The sequence below is a fragment of the Pseudorca crassidens genome, chromosome 5, assembly GCF_039906515.1.
Source record: "Pseudorca crassidens isolate mPseCra1 chromosome 5, mPseCra1.hap1, whole genome shotgun sequence".
NCBI lineage: Eukaryota > Metazoa > Chordata > Mammalia > Artiodactyla > Delphinidae > Pseudorca > Pseudorca crassidens.
Genome location: NC_090300.1, coordinates 91,032,207 through 91,049,305, shown reverse-complemented (window position 1 = coordinate 91,049,305; position 17,099 = coordinate 91,032,207). Strand labels below are relative to the sequence as shown.

General features: G+C 39.8%; 1 protein-coding gene across 4 annotated transcripts in view; it reads left to right on the top strand.

Annotated features, from left to right (window-relative positions):
* The window catches only part of TMPRSS7 (transmembrane serine protease 7), a 51,137-nt gene that overhangs the window by 25,434 nt on the left and 8,604 nt on the right, over positions 1 to 17,099 (top strand). For all 4 annotated transcript variants that reach the window (XM_067738917.1, XM_067738916.1, XM_067738914.1 and 1 more), the window contains 4 exons: positions 8,408 to 8,514; positions 11,661 to 11,797; positions 14,260 to 14,367; positions 16,462 to 16,572. In XM_067738917.1, coding sequence (XP_067595018.1) covers positions 8,408 to 8,514; positions 11,661 to 11,797; positions 14,260 to 14,367; positions 16,462 to 16,572 — 463 coding nt within the window. The remainder of the gene's footprint in view (positions 1 to 8,407; positions 8,515 to 11,660; positions 11,798 to 14,259; positions 14,368 to 16,461; positions 16,573 to 17,099) is intronic.

Here is a 17,099-nt window from a genome sequence, read left to right as displayed (position 1 = left end):
CAGGCTCCAGACGCACAGGCTCAGCAGCCATGGCTCACGGGCCCAGCTGCTCTGCAGCATGTGGGATCTTCCTGGACCGGGGCATGAACCCGTGTCCCCTGCCTTGGCAGGCAAACTCTCAACCACTGAGCCACCAGGGAAGCCCCCACCACTTGTTTATTTTTGTTTTTATTTCCATTACTCTAGGAGGTGGATCAAAAAGATTTATGATCAAAAATCATAAATCAAAAAGATTTATGTCAAAGAGTGTTCTTCCTATGTTTTCCTCTAAGAGTTTTATACCGTCTGGTCTTATATTTAGGTCTTTAATCCATTTTGGGTTTATTTTTGTGTATGGTGTTAAGGAGTGTTCTCATTTCATTCTTTTACATGTAGCTGTCCAGTTTTCCCAACACCATTTATTGAAGAGACTGTCTTTTCTCCATTGTATATCTTTGCCTCCTTTGTCATAGATTAGTTGACCATAGGTGTGTGGGTTTATCTCTGGGCTTTCTTTCTTGTTCCATTGATCTATGTTTCTGTTTGTGTGCCAGTACCATATTGTCTTGATTACTGTAGCTTTGTAGCATAGTCTGAAGTCAGGGAGTCTGATTCCTCCAGCTCCATTTATTTCCCTCAAGACAGCCTTGGCTATTCAGGGTCTTTTGTGTCTTGATACAAATTTTAAGATGATTTGTTCTAGTTCCGTAAAAAATTCCATTGGTAATTTGATAGGGATTGCATTGAATCTATAGATTGCTTTGGGTAGTATAGTCATTTTTACAGTATTGACCCTTCCAATCCAAGAACATGGTATATCTCTCCATCTGTTGGTATCATCTTTAATTTCTTTCATCAGTGTCATAGTTTTCTGCATACAGGCCTTTTGTCTCCCTAGGTAGGTTTATTCCTAGGTATTTTATTCTTTTTGTTGCAATGGTAAATGGGAGTGTTTCCTTAATTTCTCTTTCAAATTTTTCATCATTAGTGTATAGGAATGCAAGAGATTTCTGTGCATTAATTTTGTGCATTGATTTCTGTGCATTAATTTTGCAACTTTACCAAATTAATTGATTAGCTCTAGTAGTTTTCTTGTGGCATTTTTAGGATTCTCTATGTATAGTATCATGTCATCTGCAAACAGTGACAGTTTTACTTCTTCTTTTCCAATTTGTATTCCTTTCATTTCTTTTTCTTCTCTGATTGTCATGGCTAGGACTTCCAAAACTATGTTGAATAATAGTGGTGAGAGTGGACATCCTTGTCTTGTTCCTGATCTTAGAGGAAATGCTTTCTGTTTTTCACCATTGAGAATGATGTTTGCTGTGGCTTTGTCATATATGGCCTCTATTATGTTGAGGTAGTTTCCCTCTATGCCCACTTTCTGGAGAGTTTTTATCATAAATGGGTGTTGAATTTTGTCAAAAGCTTTTTCTGCATCTATTGAAATGATCATATGGTTTTTATTCTTCAATTTGTTAATATGGTGTATCACATAGATTGATTTGTGTATATTGAAGAATCCTTGCATCCCTGGGATAAATCCCACTTGATCATGGTGTATGATCCTTTTAATGTGTTGTTGGATTCTGTTTGGTAGTATTTTGTTGAGGATTTTTGCATCCATATTCATCAGTGATATTCGTCTGTAATTTTTTTTTTTTTGTAGTATCTTTGTATTTGGTATCAGGGTGATGGTGGCCTCATAGAATGAGTTTGGGAGTGTTCCTTCCTCTGCAATTTTTTGGAAGAGTTTGAGAAGGATGGGTGTTAGCTCTTCTCTAAATCTCTGATAGAATTCACCTGTGAAGGCATCTGATCCTGGACTTTTGTTTGATGGAAGATTTTTAATCACAGTTTCAATTTCATTACTTGTGATTGGTCTGTTCATATTTTCTATTTCTTCCTGCTTCAGTCTTCGAAGGTTATACCTCTCTAAGAATTTGTCCATTTCTTCCAGGTTGTCCATTTTGTTGGCATAGAGTTGCTTGCCGTAGTCTCTTAGGGTGCTCTGTATTTCTGCAATGTCTGTTGTAACTTCTCCTTTTTCATTTCTATTTTTATTGATTTCAGTCCTCTCCCTCTTTTTCTTGATGAGTCTGGCTAATGATTTACAAATATTTTTTATCTTCTCAAAGAACCAGCTTTTAATTTTATTGATCTTTGCTATGGCTTTTTTGTTTCTATTTCATTTATTTCTGCTCTGATCTTTATGATTTCTCTCCTTCTGCTAACTTTGGGTTTTGTTTGTTCTTCTTTCTGTAGTTCCTTTATGTGTAAGGTGAGATTGTTTATTTGAGATTTTTCTTGTTTCTTGAGGTAGGCTTGTATAGCTATAAACTTCTCTCTTAGAACTGAGTTTTCTGCATCCCATAGGTTTTGGATCATCGTGTTTTCATTGTAATTTGTCTCTATGTATTTTTTAATTTAATCTTTGATTTCTTCTGTGATCTCTTGGTTATTTAGTAATGTATTGTTTAGCATCCATGTGTTTGTGTTTTTTATTTTTATTTCCCTGTAATTCATTTCTAATCTCATAGCATTGTGGTCAGAAAAGATGCTTGATATGATTTCAGTTTTCTTAAATTTACCGAGGCTTCATTTGTCACCCAAGATGTGATCTATCCTGGAGAGTCTTCCATGCGCACTTGAGAAGAAAGTGTAATCTGCTGTTTTTGGATGGAATGTCCTATAAATATCAATTAAATATCTATTGTGTTATTTAAAGCTTGTGTTTCCTTATTTATTTTCATTTTGAATGATCTGTCCATTGGTCTAAGTGAGGTGTTAAAGTCCCCCCAATATTATTGTGTTACTGTCGATTTCCTCTTTTATAGCTATTAACAGTTGCCTTATGTGTTGATGTGCTCCTATGTTGTGTGCATATATATTTATAATTGTTATATCTTCTTCTTGGATTGATCCATTGATCATTATATAGTGTCTTTCCTTGTCTCTTGTAACATTCTTTATTTTAAAGTCTATTTTATATGATATGTTTATTGCTACTCCAGCTTCCTTTTGATTTCCATTTGCATGGAATATCTTTTTCCATCCCCTCACTTTCAGTCTGTATGTGTCCCTAGATCTGAAGTGGGTCTCTTGTAGACAGCATATATATGGGTGCTGTTTTTGTATCCATTCCGCAAGCCCGTGTCTTTTGGTTGGAGCATTTAATCCATTCATGTTTAAGGTAATTATTGATATGTATGTTCCTATGACCATTTTCTTAATTGTTTTAGGCTTGGTTTTGTAGGTCCTTTTTTTCTCTTGTGTTTCCCACTTAGAGAAGTTCCTTTAGCATTTGTTGTAGAGCTAATTTTGTGGTGCTGAATTCTCTTAGTTTTTGCTTGTCTGTAAAGCTTTTGATTTCTCCATCGAATCTGAATGAGATCCTTCCTGGGTAGAGTAATCTTGGTTGTAAGTTCTTCCCTTTCATCTCTTTAAGTATATCATGCCACTCCCTTCTGGTTTGTATAGTTTCTGCTGAGAAATCAGCTGTTAACCTTATGGCAGTTCCCTTGTATATTATTTGTCATTTTTCCCTTGCTGCTTTAAATAATTTTTCTTTGTCTTTAATTTTTGCCAGTTTGATTACTATGTGTGTCAAGGTGTTTCTCCTTGGGTTTATCCTGTATGGGACTCTCTGCACTTCCTGGACTTGGGTGGCTATTTCCTTTCCCTTGTTAGGGATGTTTTCTTCTATAATCTCTTCAAATATTTTCCCGGGTACTTTCTCTCTCTCTTCTCCTTCTGTAACCCCTATAATGCGAATGTTGTTGTGTTCAATGTTGTCCCAGAGGTCGCTTAGGGTGTCTTCATTTCTTTTCATTCTTTTTTCTTTATTCTGTTCTCCATCAGTGAATTTCACCATTCTGTCTTCCAGGTCACTTATCCGTTCTTCTGCCTCCATTATTCTGCTATTGATTCCTTCTAGTGTAGTTTTCATTTCAGCTATTGTATTGTTCATCTCTGTTTGTTCTTTAATTTTTCTAAATCTTTGTTAAACATTTCTTGCATCTTCTCAATCTTTGCCTCCATTCTTTTTCCGAGGTCCTGGATCATCTTCACTATCTTTATTCTGATTTCTTTTTCTGGAAGGTTGCCTATCTCCACTTCATTTAGTTGTTTTTCTGGGGTTTTATCTTGTTCCTTCATCTGGTACATAGCCCTCTTCCTTTTCATGTTGTCTATCTTTCTGTGAATGTGGTTTTTGTTCCACAGGCTGCAGGATTGTAGTTCTTCTTGCTTCTGCTATCTGCCCTCTGGTGGATGAGGCTATCTAAGAGGCTTGTGCAAGCTTCCTGATCAGAGGGCCTAGTGGTGGGTAGAGCTGGCTGTTGCTCTGGTGGGCAGAGCTCAGTAAAACTTTAATCCACTTGTCTGCTGATGGGTGGGGCTGGGTTCCCTCCCTGTTAGTTCTTTGGCCTGAGGTGACCCAACACTGGAGCCTACCTGGGCTCTTTGGTCGGGCTAATGGTGGACTCTGGGAGGTCTCATCCCAAGGAGTCCTTCCCAGAACTTCTGCTGTCAGTGTCCTTGTCCCTGCGGTGTGCCACAGCCACCCCTCTCTTCTGCAGGAGACCCTCCAACACTAGCTGGTAGGTCTGGTTCTGTCTCCTATGGGGTCACTGCTCCTTCCCCTAGCTCCCAGTGCACAGACTACTTTGTGTGTGCCCTCCACGAGTAGAGTCTCTGTTTCTCCCAGTCTCCTGTCAAAGTCCTGCAATGAAATCCCGCTAACCTTCAAAGTCTGATTCTCTAGGAATTCCTCCTCCCCCAGGTTGGGAAGCCTGACATGGCACTCAGAACCTTCACTCCAATGGGTGGACTTCTGTGGTATAAGTGTTCTCCATTTTGTGAGTCACCCACCCAGCAGTTATGGGTTATGATTTTACTGTGATTGCGCCCCTCCTACTGTCTCATTGTGGCTTCTGGTTTGTCTTTAGAGATCATGTTTCTCAATGGAAATCATGTAAAAAATAATTTGTGACCTGTTAAATATCTTTGCATTTAATAAAAATGACGAAGAACTGCATGACCTAAGTAACAAAAATATTGACTCAAGTCATGATAAAACCTTTTCTGCACAAGAGTTAATTTTATCATCCTCAATCCTTCTTAGTGACTGGTTTGATTTCCAAATCTACTGAAGAACAATCAATTCCCTTCTCAAACTCACTTCTAGCTGAGTTTTTAAGGTCTTATTTATCTGAGAAGGATTAACTCTTGCTCCAACTTAAAGCTCATCTGATTCTTCTCCCAAGCTCTCCTGTCTGTTCAACAAATGTTTGTTGAATGTCTGCTGCATGTCAGTCACTGTACAGGGATGCCTAGTAGCAAGGTTACGAAAGTCCTTCTCTCACAGAGCTAACAGACTACAGGGCAGGAAGGAGATATTAAATCAATAAAACCAAAAAAGGACTTTGTGGTTATAATATGTTGTCTACATTTGTTTAGTACTTCAGTGTTTTCAGCACACATAATTTTATTTGCTCTTCAAAGCATACCTCTGATATAGGAGCAATATTCTGGTGGTTTTATAGATAAGGAAACAGAAATGGGGACAAAGCATTTGCCAGAGGCCACTCCAATAGTAAGTGACCCATGTAGGATTAAAAGGGATCACGCCCCCTCCATAAATAAATTCAACAGCCTCTCTTTTTCTGGGCTCCTGAAGATGTTCAGCTTCCCTATCTGTCATAACATTCACTTATCTGAACATTCATCTCCTTCTCTCTTCCTTCTTTTTGTTTTCCAAATAATAAGTTTTGTTTTAGAGTCTTAGAAGAAAAAGTAAAGCAGTCCCTTGAGTTGTTTTATCACAGATGTCATCAGCCCAGCACCACCCAGTTAGGTCCACCAGACATAAGCAGGGATCACTGTGGGCCATGCAAGTTCACCTTCTCATATCACACAGGAAATAGATGGAATTCCCCAGAAGGGAGCCTCTCTTCCATGCTTCTGTGGCAAGCATATTTGCCAAATAATTTTCCAGTGCTCATCTGAGGTGGGTTCTTGTGTTGTGTGTACACGTGTACACAACCACTGGCAAGTTAGGGGTGACCAAAAGTAAGGTATGTCCTGCATTTTGTTACCATCACTGACTAGACAGATATTTAAATACAGCAGGTCCAGATCAGAAGAATTCCTCTCCTTACTTGGTTAAAGTTCCCAAAACAAAGGTACAGCATTGGGCAGTGGGAACAGAGAGTACAGAACATAGAGGGAAATAGCGTACTTAGTAGTTTCACGTTTCTCGTTCATTTGTTGAAATAGCTTGCAATCCTTTGTGAAACTGCACCTCATCCATCCATTTATCAAGGACGGTAATATCAGTAGAGTCTCTTGGCCAATCTGAGCATGAAAGTAGAATAGTGTATGATTCTGTGTCAGCGGAATCAGTGTGCAAGGGGACATATTTCCTTTCACTGTGGAGAGGCTTTTTGCTTGGGGTGCATATAAATCCATTTTGTTTCAGCGCTCTGGAACTCAGTGACAATGCCCAAGCAAGCTTCTTGGTGGAGGATTGCATTGGAATATGTTCTCATGCTAGAAAATTTAATTGATTCCTTAAATATACTTACTATCTTTCAGTTCACATCTTGTTTTCTTTTTTTTAATGTGAAGAAATAACCAAATGACAAGAGTGAAAAAAGTGTGATATGTGTTCTCATGAGCCTTGTGAGTCTTATGATGAATGAAAGACAATCCTGTTCCTCTGGGGTTCCCGACATGCGTTTCCAGGCAGTGCTGAGAAAAGGGAGGCCTTCAGAGAAATGCAGGACTAGTTTGAGTTTCTGGTCTGCGTTGGGAAATTTGCTTGTCTTTGGTTAGTCTAGGTTTCTTCTTCTATAAGATGGGAATCATACTACCTGCCTAACCATGTTGTTATGTTTAAATCGGTCATAAAGTGCCCAATCCATTTCCTCTCAAAAGTAGACTAAGACGGGAGGGGAACTATATTTAAACACAAGTTAGAAAGAAGCACACCATACAGCAAAGAAACTATAACATAAAATATGATGACATAACTGAAAAACCAAATGTCTGTCAGAGCAATAAAAGTCAATGGACAAAACTCATCTGTTAAAGGAATAAGACAGTAGGATTGAATTGCAAAGTATTATCTAAAACTTAACTATATGTTGTTGTTAAAAGACAAAATGAATTTAAAAAATGATTTAGTAAAGTTGAAAATAAAAGAATGGGCAATATCATACTAGGCATATGTAAGCAATCAGAAAGCAAGGATCACAGCCTTAATGCCAGACAATGCTGGAATTACGGCGTTCAGTGGGAAAAGGAAAGCAATCTGCAGTGACAAAGAGGGCGATCCACATAACGATCTAATTACTACAATTATTTATGCACCAAAGGATATAGCGTTAATACTCGTAAAACCTATATGAAGTACAAAGAGAAATGGAGAGTGCTTCAATAAGAGATTTTCCTTTCTCTTGGTTCATGACAGAGACAGTGGGGGACAATAAATAAGGCTAGGAAGAGTATTAAATCATACAAATAATGAGTTTGGTAATATATAAAAACAGAAATTACCCTTTTAAAAAAATGACCTTGGGGCCTTCATAAATTTGATCCCAACAAAATTGTTAGTAAATTAAAAAATTAAAAGCTATACTGCAATAAATAATCTGTTATCTAGCTCAGATAGAATTTAAAACCTTGAAAATAGGGAAGCCAAAATTCTGCTCCCTGGAAATGTAAGAACTCTCTCTTAAATAATTCCTGGGCTAAAGTGAAAATTAAAACAAAAATTATGGCATATCAGATGTGACGTATGTGCATGTCATACAATGTCACAACAAGGCCAGTTGCATTGCGTGTGTGTACGTGTGAGTGTGTGTGTGTGTATGCGCTCACTTGTGCACGTACCACATAAGTAGCTGCTTCCCTTGTTTGATCTCTTCAGAGAAGATGTAGGGATGACTCAGAAACTTCTGAAATATCAAGGTTTAATATGAAGAGGATGCTGATTCATTCCTCCTTTATCTAAAGAATCAGAATAGTGCCTTAAATAAACTGTCATTATTGTCATCTAAGGAGGAAAGTGTGTAAACTTGCTAACAAGTGGGTGTTTTCAAAGTTAAGCTCACTTACTTGGAGGAAACTGAGACCTAGAGGTGATCTAATGTATCTGTCTCAGCTCATCACACTGGGGCATCACAGCTGCTCCTTGAGCACAGGGTGGGCTGGGGAGGCAGCTCACTTCCTTCTCTGTTGTGCTCTTCTCTTCAGGTCAGTTTGTTCAGGGGAGCTGGTCTACCCCACCAAGGGCCACAGGGCACAGAGTATAAAATGCCCTTAAAATAGCAAGCCCAAGGAATGAGTTCTGAGTAACAAAATCTTAGTCTGAAACATATTCTTCAATTGAGTCATTTTTCTGACTTACGTTTGTTTTTCATAGACTCCCCTATCAACTCTCGGCATAGCACTGAAATTCCATAACTATTCAATAACCAAGAAGAGTTTGAAAGGCTGTGACCACGGATGGTGGGAAATTAATGAGCACATGTAAGTGGTTTCCATATGTGAAGAATCTAATGAAAAGCCTCACCCAGGAGTTCAAAGCCTTGGATTCCTTTCCCCCAGAGAATCTGCACTTTACTACTTACAGACAGGGGAACTGAGGACTACAGGAGTTAAATAACTTGCTCAAAGTCACTCAGCTCATAAGAGATTAACCCAGGATTCAAATCCTTATGGCTCCCAAGTCCCTGTTTCCATCACTGCTCTGTACTGTTGGGCTATGGATGTACACGCTCCATACTTTACAAAAATAATTGGCAGAAAAACCATTGCAGCCATGGAGGAAAATAGTAAATAGAAGTCCTGATGATTACAAAAGCTAGAAACCATTAGCCAGTTCTGTGCAGTAGGAGAAAGAAGCTGAGAGAAATTTAGGCACCTGGGCTTCCCGAACTGATCTAGAAGGTCCTTACTCTCTCCCTTAATTCATCCTTTAGCTGTTGTTATTGTTTACTTGCTTCTAAAGTTATAATAGGTCTTGTATTAAAAAAAAAATACAGGATGCCCTGTCTTTGCCAAATAGCTTCTCAGTTTACTCTAAGGAAACTTGTGAAGTTAGCCTGAGGGACTTGTCTGCTAATTCTTTGCTCACAGCTATTCCATGAATGAAACCTTCCCTTTCTAAATGATTTTCCTGAACAACCTTCTTTGATTTCATTTAGACTCTTAGATGACTTGCTAAATAGTCATTGATCCTAGAGTCAATGACTTGGAATAGAATCTCCCTGATTTAATGGTTTTCTTGGATCCATTATTAACATGTGGCTTGTACTCCTTTTGGGAGTATTTTTGAATCAAGGGTCTATTAAGTAGGAGGCAGAAGACCTAGGTTCAAATTGCAGCCTTGCTGTTTAGTAGCTACATGAACTAGGACAAATTATTTAATCACTTTGTCAGTCTGTAAAATGAGGTAATGAGGTGGGGTTTTTCGGTAAGAATTCAATGAAATGATGCTTACCACACACCAGGACGTCTTAGCTATGATTAATATGATTAATAGGATTGCTAAGGAAATGACATTGGATGCATAAATACTATGGAATGTGCCCCAAGGCTTTAAAGATACTGCATTTTGGTATTTAATTAGCGGTCCAGAAAACAAATCTTTACAAATCTATTGTAAGCTTGTATGCTTAAAATAAAGCAGTGCTTTGAAAATGAGATGCTTTTTCCCCCTAAGTAGCAACCGCTGCCACCCATGATGTATTGCTGCCAAAATATGAATAGTTTCCTTCTGCAAATACCAGGAAAGCTCTCTGCCCTAAATACTTTCCCTGAAGGACCAGCTCTTCATTTTGTCTTGTGGGTTGGCTGAAATTCTATCAGATTCTTTTGATACTAGTTGTACCCATGGGATTTAAAATGCCAGCCCTTCCCATTATCCATCCTTTTCATTAGAAAGGCTCTGACTGAACTAATTCCTGGCACCTTGCTGCTAAGGTTAGCCTAAAGGCTTTGGGTCTGTCATGGAGAAGGGAGAAAAAGTAATGCTGAGACCAGGAAGCCTAGTGATCTTGAATTCAGAGAACACAGGGGTGGGGTATGAGTGCTCAGGGCAACTAGAATGCAGTATACAAACCTGAAGAAATGGACAGCCTTCCTAAGCTTTTGTCCAGCAAAGTTCCGGAGGGCAAGGCTATTGGTGCGTTAGAAAGTGCTAGGGTTTAGTATCCGGTGAACTGGGTCCTAATGCTGCCTCTGCTTACTAGCTATTTGAACTTTAACAAATTACTTCACCTCTTTATGTCTCAGTTTTCTTACCTGTCACATGTCTGCCCATGTAAACTAACACTTGCTGGGTTTCTCCAATCTCTCGCTTTATTTTACTTTCATTTCATAAACCACCACTATGCTCCATTACATACTGTCCCCCTGTAAACTCCAGCCCAAGCATGGTTTCATGCTTGACCCCTTTCCTCTTAACTCCTCTTTAATGTCGAAGTGAGGCTAATCTTTGCAAGAAAACTCTAGTAAATATTAATGGAGAATTCCAATAAAAACTATGAGATACAGATAACAATCATCATGATTTTAGAATGCAGGCTTCTGATCCCAAGATGACCAACTAGAGTAGACTCTGGCCCCAAGAGCTTGACTAGGCTTTCATGCACCTCTCAGATGCTGGCTTCCGCTTAGCCAGGTGGCCACCTGCAGCTGCTGTCTCTTCCTCGTATCCCAGGAGCTGGTCTATCTGCCGATCAGCTCCTGAACTTCAGCCAATTGCAAAAGATTCATCCTGAAATATACGTGAATGCTTTGAACTGTAAAATGATAGGTTATCCCCGTGCTCTTCACACTGAATGCCAACATCTGATCCATGAAACGTGTGGTTCCCAAATGCTTTGGGGACCTGGAGTGATGGGCATTCACAGATTCCAGTGGAGGACGTCCCCCTTCAAGCCTAGTGTCTACTGTTTCCCTTTGAGAAACAATAGACACCTGGGAAAGTCTTGCTCACACAAGGCAGAAGCCTAACTCACCATGGGCCCCAGTGTAATTGTACTTCATGGTCCACTAACGGCAGTGCTCATGCAAGGATTACTAATAGGAGGGACATTTTCTCCTAGGTGATGCAAAGCAAAACCAAGGTAGGGGAATATTGCAGATAGACATCACTATTTTGAAATTTTGCCAAGGACAAGCCCTGAAGTGCATATCAGAGTTCAATTTAGATTGAAAGATTGTTGTCTTTTGCTTTAAGTGTTGGTGGAATTCTCTGCATGTTTTCAACCTGAGTTCATGGGTTCCACTCTGCCCCGCAGAGAGGTTTGTGGCCAGAGTAGGCAATTCTTTTTTTGTTAGGCAGTTATTTATGTTCAAAGAAGAGAGAGGCCTAGGAGAATTAAACCTGTATTTCTTCTAATTATAAGTATTGGTGAGGAAAGCAACAGGTAACAGATAGTTGGTAGTAACGCTATTGTTTTATTTAGCAGAGGAGAAAATCAAGGGGACAGAAGTGACTCAATGACAATCACTTAGCATAGGATGGATAACTACCATCAGCTCTACCATAAGCATCTCCGTTTATGAAGCTCAAATGACCAAAGTATCAGTGAATTCGCTGTTGACAGAAGACAGGAATGCAGTTGACAGGCCCTCATGCTGTGTGTCCCCCTACCCTCACTCCTCAGGTACTGCGGCTCCTACATGGATCACCAGACGATTTTCCGAGTGCCCAACTCCTTGGTTCACGTTCAGCTTCAGTGCAGTTCAAGGCTTTCGGACAAGCCACTTTTGGTGGAATATGGCAGTTACAACATCAGTCAACGTAAGCCGGGGATCAGCCCCTTAGAAAACCGTAATGAAGGGTTAAACAGAGGCTAACACTTTATTGACTCTAAGGGTTGAGAATTTAAGGAATGGAAACTGCTTCTTTATTTCTGCTATTGACTAGTATACTTTTATAATAATACTTAAATAACTATATAGTAAGAACAAAATATATGATAAATACTACATACAATTATGTATTTATTATGCTGAAGTTTAAATTATAGAAGAAATAATATCGTTGTTTGTTACAATTGAAAAATAGTTTCTTACATTATTCCTGAAATATAGGACAATTTCTTGATTCATTGTTCTTCTTGCTAGCCATAAGCTTTTGTAAATATGAGGTTTACGCCAACATTTGATGGATCGGAGGGCAGCAGTTGCAACTCACTGTGGCTTCTGATGCATAGAAGGACTGGTCTTTCAAGGAGAGTCCAAATAGCAGCCTGCAGAGTGTTGAACTTCACACTGAGAACTGCTGGAACAGTGGCCAGGAAGCGGTCAGCAGAAAAGGCAATGTCTGAGGGAAGTCATTAGTGCTGGAGAGAGTAGATACTGACTCAGGAAATTCTCAACCCGTTTTTTTTTTTTTTGTCTTAAACGGTAGTCTCTGAGGTTTAATAATCTAATTGCATTTTTTGTAGTAGAAATTAAAATATATGACAATTCAAATAGGAGGCTTTCGTCTGTATTCCACCTACAGTCACTTCTCCTGCCACTGGGATGCCACTCTGTGCTTGGAGAAACAGTGATTGTGTCTCAACCCATTTTAAAAGGGGGAAAGTAAGAGTTGACCACTTAGGAATCCATGAGGTTAAGTCCTGAGAGAAAGCTCAGTTAGACCCTTCCTTCTTTGCCAATGCTAACATACCTGCTTCTGGATTCAGAATTATTATACTTCTGAATATCAGAATATTATAATTCCCATCAATGATACAGGTAACTAGTAAGCCATCTTATTTTTAACTCTTATTTCAAACCATGAGTATTTCCTAGGAGCTCATGCTCTCCATCGTGTGCCGTTGAGTTAGTGGTTGACCTGACCATGCACCCTCCCCATTCTTTTGCACGAAGCACAGGCTAGGTAGCTAATAAAGAACAGAAATTTATTTCTCACAGTTCTAGAGTCTGGAAGTCCAAGATCAGGGTGCCGGCATGGTTGAGTGAGGGCCATCTTCTGGTCTCAGACTTCTCGTTGTGCCCTCGCATGGCAGAAGGGGTGAGAGTGCTCTGTGCGGCCTCTTTTTTTTTTTTTTTTTACATCTTTATCGGAGTATAATTGCTTTACAATGGGGTGTTAGTTTCTGCTTTATAACAAAGTGAATCAGTTATACATATACATACGTTCCCATATCTCTTCCCCCTTGCATCTCCCTCCCTCCCACCCTCCCTATCCCACCCCTCTAGGTGGTCGCAAAGCACCGAGCTGATCTTCCTATGCTATGCGGCTGCTTCCCACTAGCTATCTATTTTACGTTTGGTAGTGTGTATATATCCATGTCACTCTCTCACTTTGTCACAGCTTACCCTTCCCCCTCCCCATATCCTCAAGTCCATTCTCTAGTAGGTCTGTGTCTTTATTCCTGTCTTACCCCTAGGTTCTTCATGACATTTTTTTTTCTTAAATTTCTTATATATGTGTTAGCATGCGGCCTCTTTTATAAGGCAGGCACTCATCCCATTCATGAGGGCTCTGCCTCCATCACTTATCACCTCCTGAAGGCCCCACTTCCCCCTACCATCACCCTGGGCGTTAGGATTTCAACATATGAATCTGGGGGCTGGGGCACACAAATATTCAGACCACGGCAGAGAGAAAGGATTTATTAGTACTATCATGTTTAGCTATAAGCCCAGGATTAAAGATTCCATTCCAGGGAATGGATCTTTGATGAGTAGCCTGGTTGAAGTGCCCTAGGAGTCCTGAGTTTTGAAACCAGTCATTAATCTCTCTAGGTCCAACTTCTAAGATCAGTGGTTCCTAATACATTTTGCCATAGAGATCCCTTGAACATGTAATTAAAGGCACCAACCCTCAGAATAATGCATCTGGTCATAGGGGATTCAGAAACACCAGAAGGCCACTTAAATTCCCCGGGGATTCTAAAGACGGCACACTGAGCATACTGGACTCAAAGGCAGCTTCCAGCTTTCTCTTTCTTCAAGTCTGTGATAAAGCCAGGTTGCTGAGTCAAGGATGGAGGTGTAGGAATTTGTACGTGTGACCTGGCTGCAATGTCGACTCAGAGCTTCTGGTGGATTAGTTTGATTTCTTTGTTCTTAAATACTCCTTTTTGGTCTTTCAATTACCAGCTATAGCTTCGCTTTGATGGAGAAACCGTATAATTACTACCGCTATGTTGCCACTCAGCCACTTAACGATTCACATTTCTTTGTTAATGTGGTCTGGTGACTTTTAGGGACCCACACAGATTTCCTATGTCTTATTGTCTCTAGCCTGTCCTGTTGGATCTTTTAGATGCTCCTCCGGTTTATGTGTCCCTCAGGCCCAGCGCTGTGATGGAGTAAATGACTGCTTTGATGAAAGTGATGAACTCTTCTGTGGTGGGTATTTAAGCTTTTACTATGACTTTCTTAGGAATAAATAGCTTGTCAGGACCACTGTTGCTGCTGATGCATATCCTGGGTCTTTGTAGCTGTTATCTATTGCCACATAATAAACTATCCCCCAAACTCAGTGGCTTACGGCAATCGTTTGTCCTGGATCACTCATCTGTGTGTTGTCTCAGGTAGGACCAATCTAGGCTGGGCTCAGCTGGGTGGCACTGTTTTAAGCTGTGGAGCCTCCTGAGCTTGGTTCTTCTCAGTTTGGGGTTGGTTCTACTCCTCATGGTTCTTTTCCTTGTTGAGCTAGGCACCTGGCCCTGGCAGTGGTAGAAGCAAAGGAGGGGTGACCAAAAATATAAGGTTCCTCTTAAGTCCTGGGTTTGGAGTTGGCACACCATCACTTGTGCCATATTCCATCGGTCAAATAGCTGAGGCCACAGTCAAGGGGCAGGGAAGTTTATTCTGCACACTTTGGGGCCGTGGCAAGGGTGGGGATGCATAATACTATCATAGAGAATGAGGATCTATGGTTAGTAAATCAAGCAGCCACAATCTTAAACATAATCCTATTTTAAAGCACGGATCTTCCCTCTAGAAAGAAGTTCAGAATCTGCAGAGAAGTAAACACTTTCAGCGTGCTCATTTATGGAGCACAGGTGTTGAGAATAAAAGAGTTGATTTTTTTTTTTAACCTGTATAGTTTGCATCAACATCACATTGGTAATAACTAAGTGGTGGGGTATTGGATATTCTTATTTTGGGCAGAGAGTCTCTGTATTGGTTTTTCATTACTATTTGCACCTAATTCCTGAATCTATCTCCAGTTTCAGGGAGCAAAATGGGGAGAATAGTTCACTGGACCATATGACACCACTGGCAACACTTTCTCCTAAAGATCCAGAGTTTAATTCCAATACAATTACAATGATGAAGCTATTTAATCTTTTTCATATTTTGGAGAAATATTAAAGTTAATATAACTAGCTGAAAAATAATGTTCATAAAAAATAACCTGTAACTCTACACCTTTTTTTTTTATTGACAAAACAAATTAAAACCCTCTTAACTTAGGCTTCATTAACAATTTAAATCTATAGGGTCTTCTATTTCTTAAGAAAATAAATACCATTGTATAGTGATTGAGGTTGCTTTTGTTTCTTATGTTATTTTTATTCCCTACTATTATGCTCCAAATGAAAGTGACTACTGTTACTTCGTAACAAGGACTGTGTTTTAGTAATTATCATATCTCATCATGCCATGTTGGGAGCTATTCTCTAGGAGTTGACTAGGTACTAGATACTCTCAGAGTAAATAAATGAACTATTTCAGGGCAGCAACGTCCTCCCCCCTGATCCTCACAAGACATACCTCTGAAAAAACAGGAGCAGATAACAAAAATGATAACTTTTCAAAAAAACAGAAATGTCTAAGGAATTATACCTTCTAAGAGTGCTTGCTACTATATTGTGTCTGTCACTGGTCTAAAGGCAATTCCCGAAAATATTCCAAAGAAGAAAAATTGTAACAGATTTACACTGGTATTTCCTAGTTCAGGGAATGAGTGTCTCAGGGTAAAATAATTTTAAAGAGAGTTTTCCTTACCAATAGACTACAAGTCTGTTGTTCTTTAAGATCTCACATTCGTTAATCTAGTCAACAAACTTTTAGTGAGCACCTACTATTTGATCAGGCGCCTGAAGAACAGAGATGAGTAAAACAAAATCCCCAATCTCAGGACACTCCATTTTGTTTAGGAAGGTAGACAAGTCCAATTTAGATAACAGTTTATGATTTTTATTTTCCTTAAAATCTTATGATGCATTTAATTGTAATTAAAGAAACAAACCACCAGAGTTTAATGTATTTCTCCACAAGCAAAAGTCACATCTGACAAGCTCAAAGTGCTAAGAATTACACCAAAATTTAAACATCTGCTTTTCCTCATGGAGGTGTCAGTTTTGAGAAAACACATGTTTTGTTTTGTTTAAGTCATCTTAACCGTTTGCACGTTTTGAGGGGCACTGCTGGTCATCCGGGAGTCCCACTGATATCTCAGGCTCACGAGCTTTCTGCCTGTTCTCCTTCCAGCGACTCTTAGACCTGCCTGCAACTCCAGCTCCTTCAGGCAGCACGGCCCTCTGGTCTGCGACGGCTTCAGGGACTGTGAGGATGGCCGGGATGAGCAGAATTGCACTCAGAGTGAGGAGGAGCCCTCTGCCCTTTGCTGTTCTTCTAATCAGACTCTTCTAAGCCCAAATCAAAATATCTCTTTTGGGTTAGGGCAATCGACTTGTCCCAGTTTCCCCATGGAAAATCCCAGGTCCCGGGAATCCTCCTGGGCCCAGACAAAGTGGAAGAGTTGGTCACTCTAACTGGGGTGGAGTGTGCGTGTGTGTGTGTGTGTGTGTGTGTGTGTGTGTGTGAATTCTGGAAGATTTCCCTTGCTGACTTGCTTTTAATGCTGTACACGACTCAAGGAAACTGAGGATCGGATATAGAGGGATTTGCCAGATACTGTGATAGGGTATGGTCTATTCTAGCCCCTGCAAAAACACACACTGCCAGAGTTGTGAACAAATGTGCAGTAATTCACAAAATCTGTCCATTCCCTCCCACCCCCAATGGTATAAAAGGACTGAGTATGGTGTTGATTTTTGCTCAAAAATTTTCTTGGGGAACAAGGTAAAGTAATGGCAAAGAAGCCATGGCTTAAGCCACGGATATGG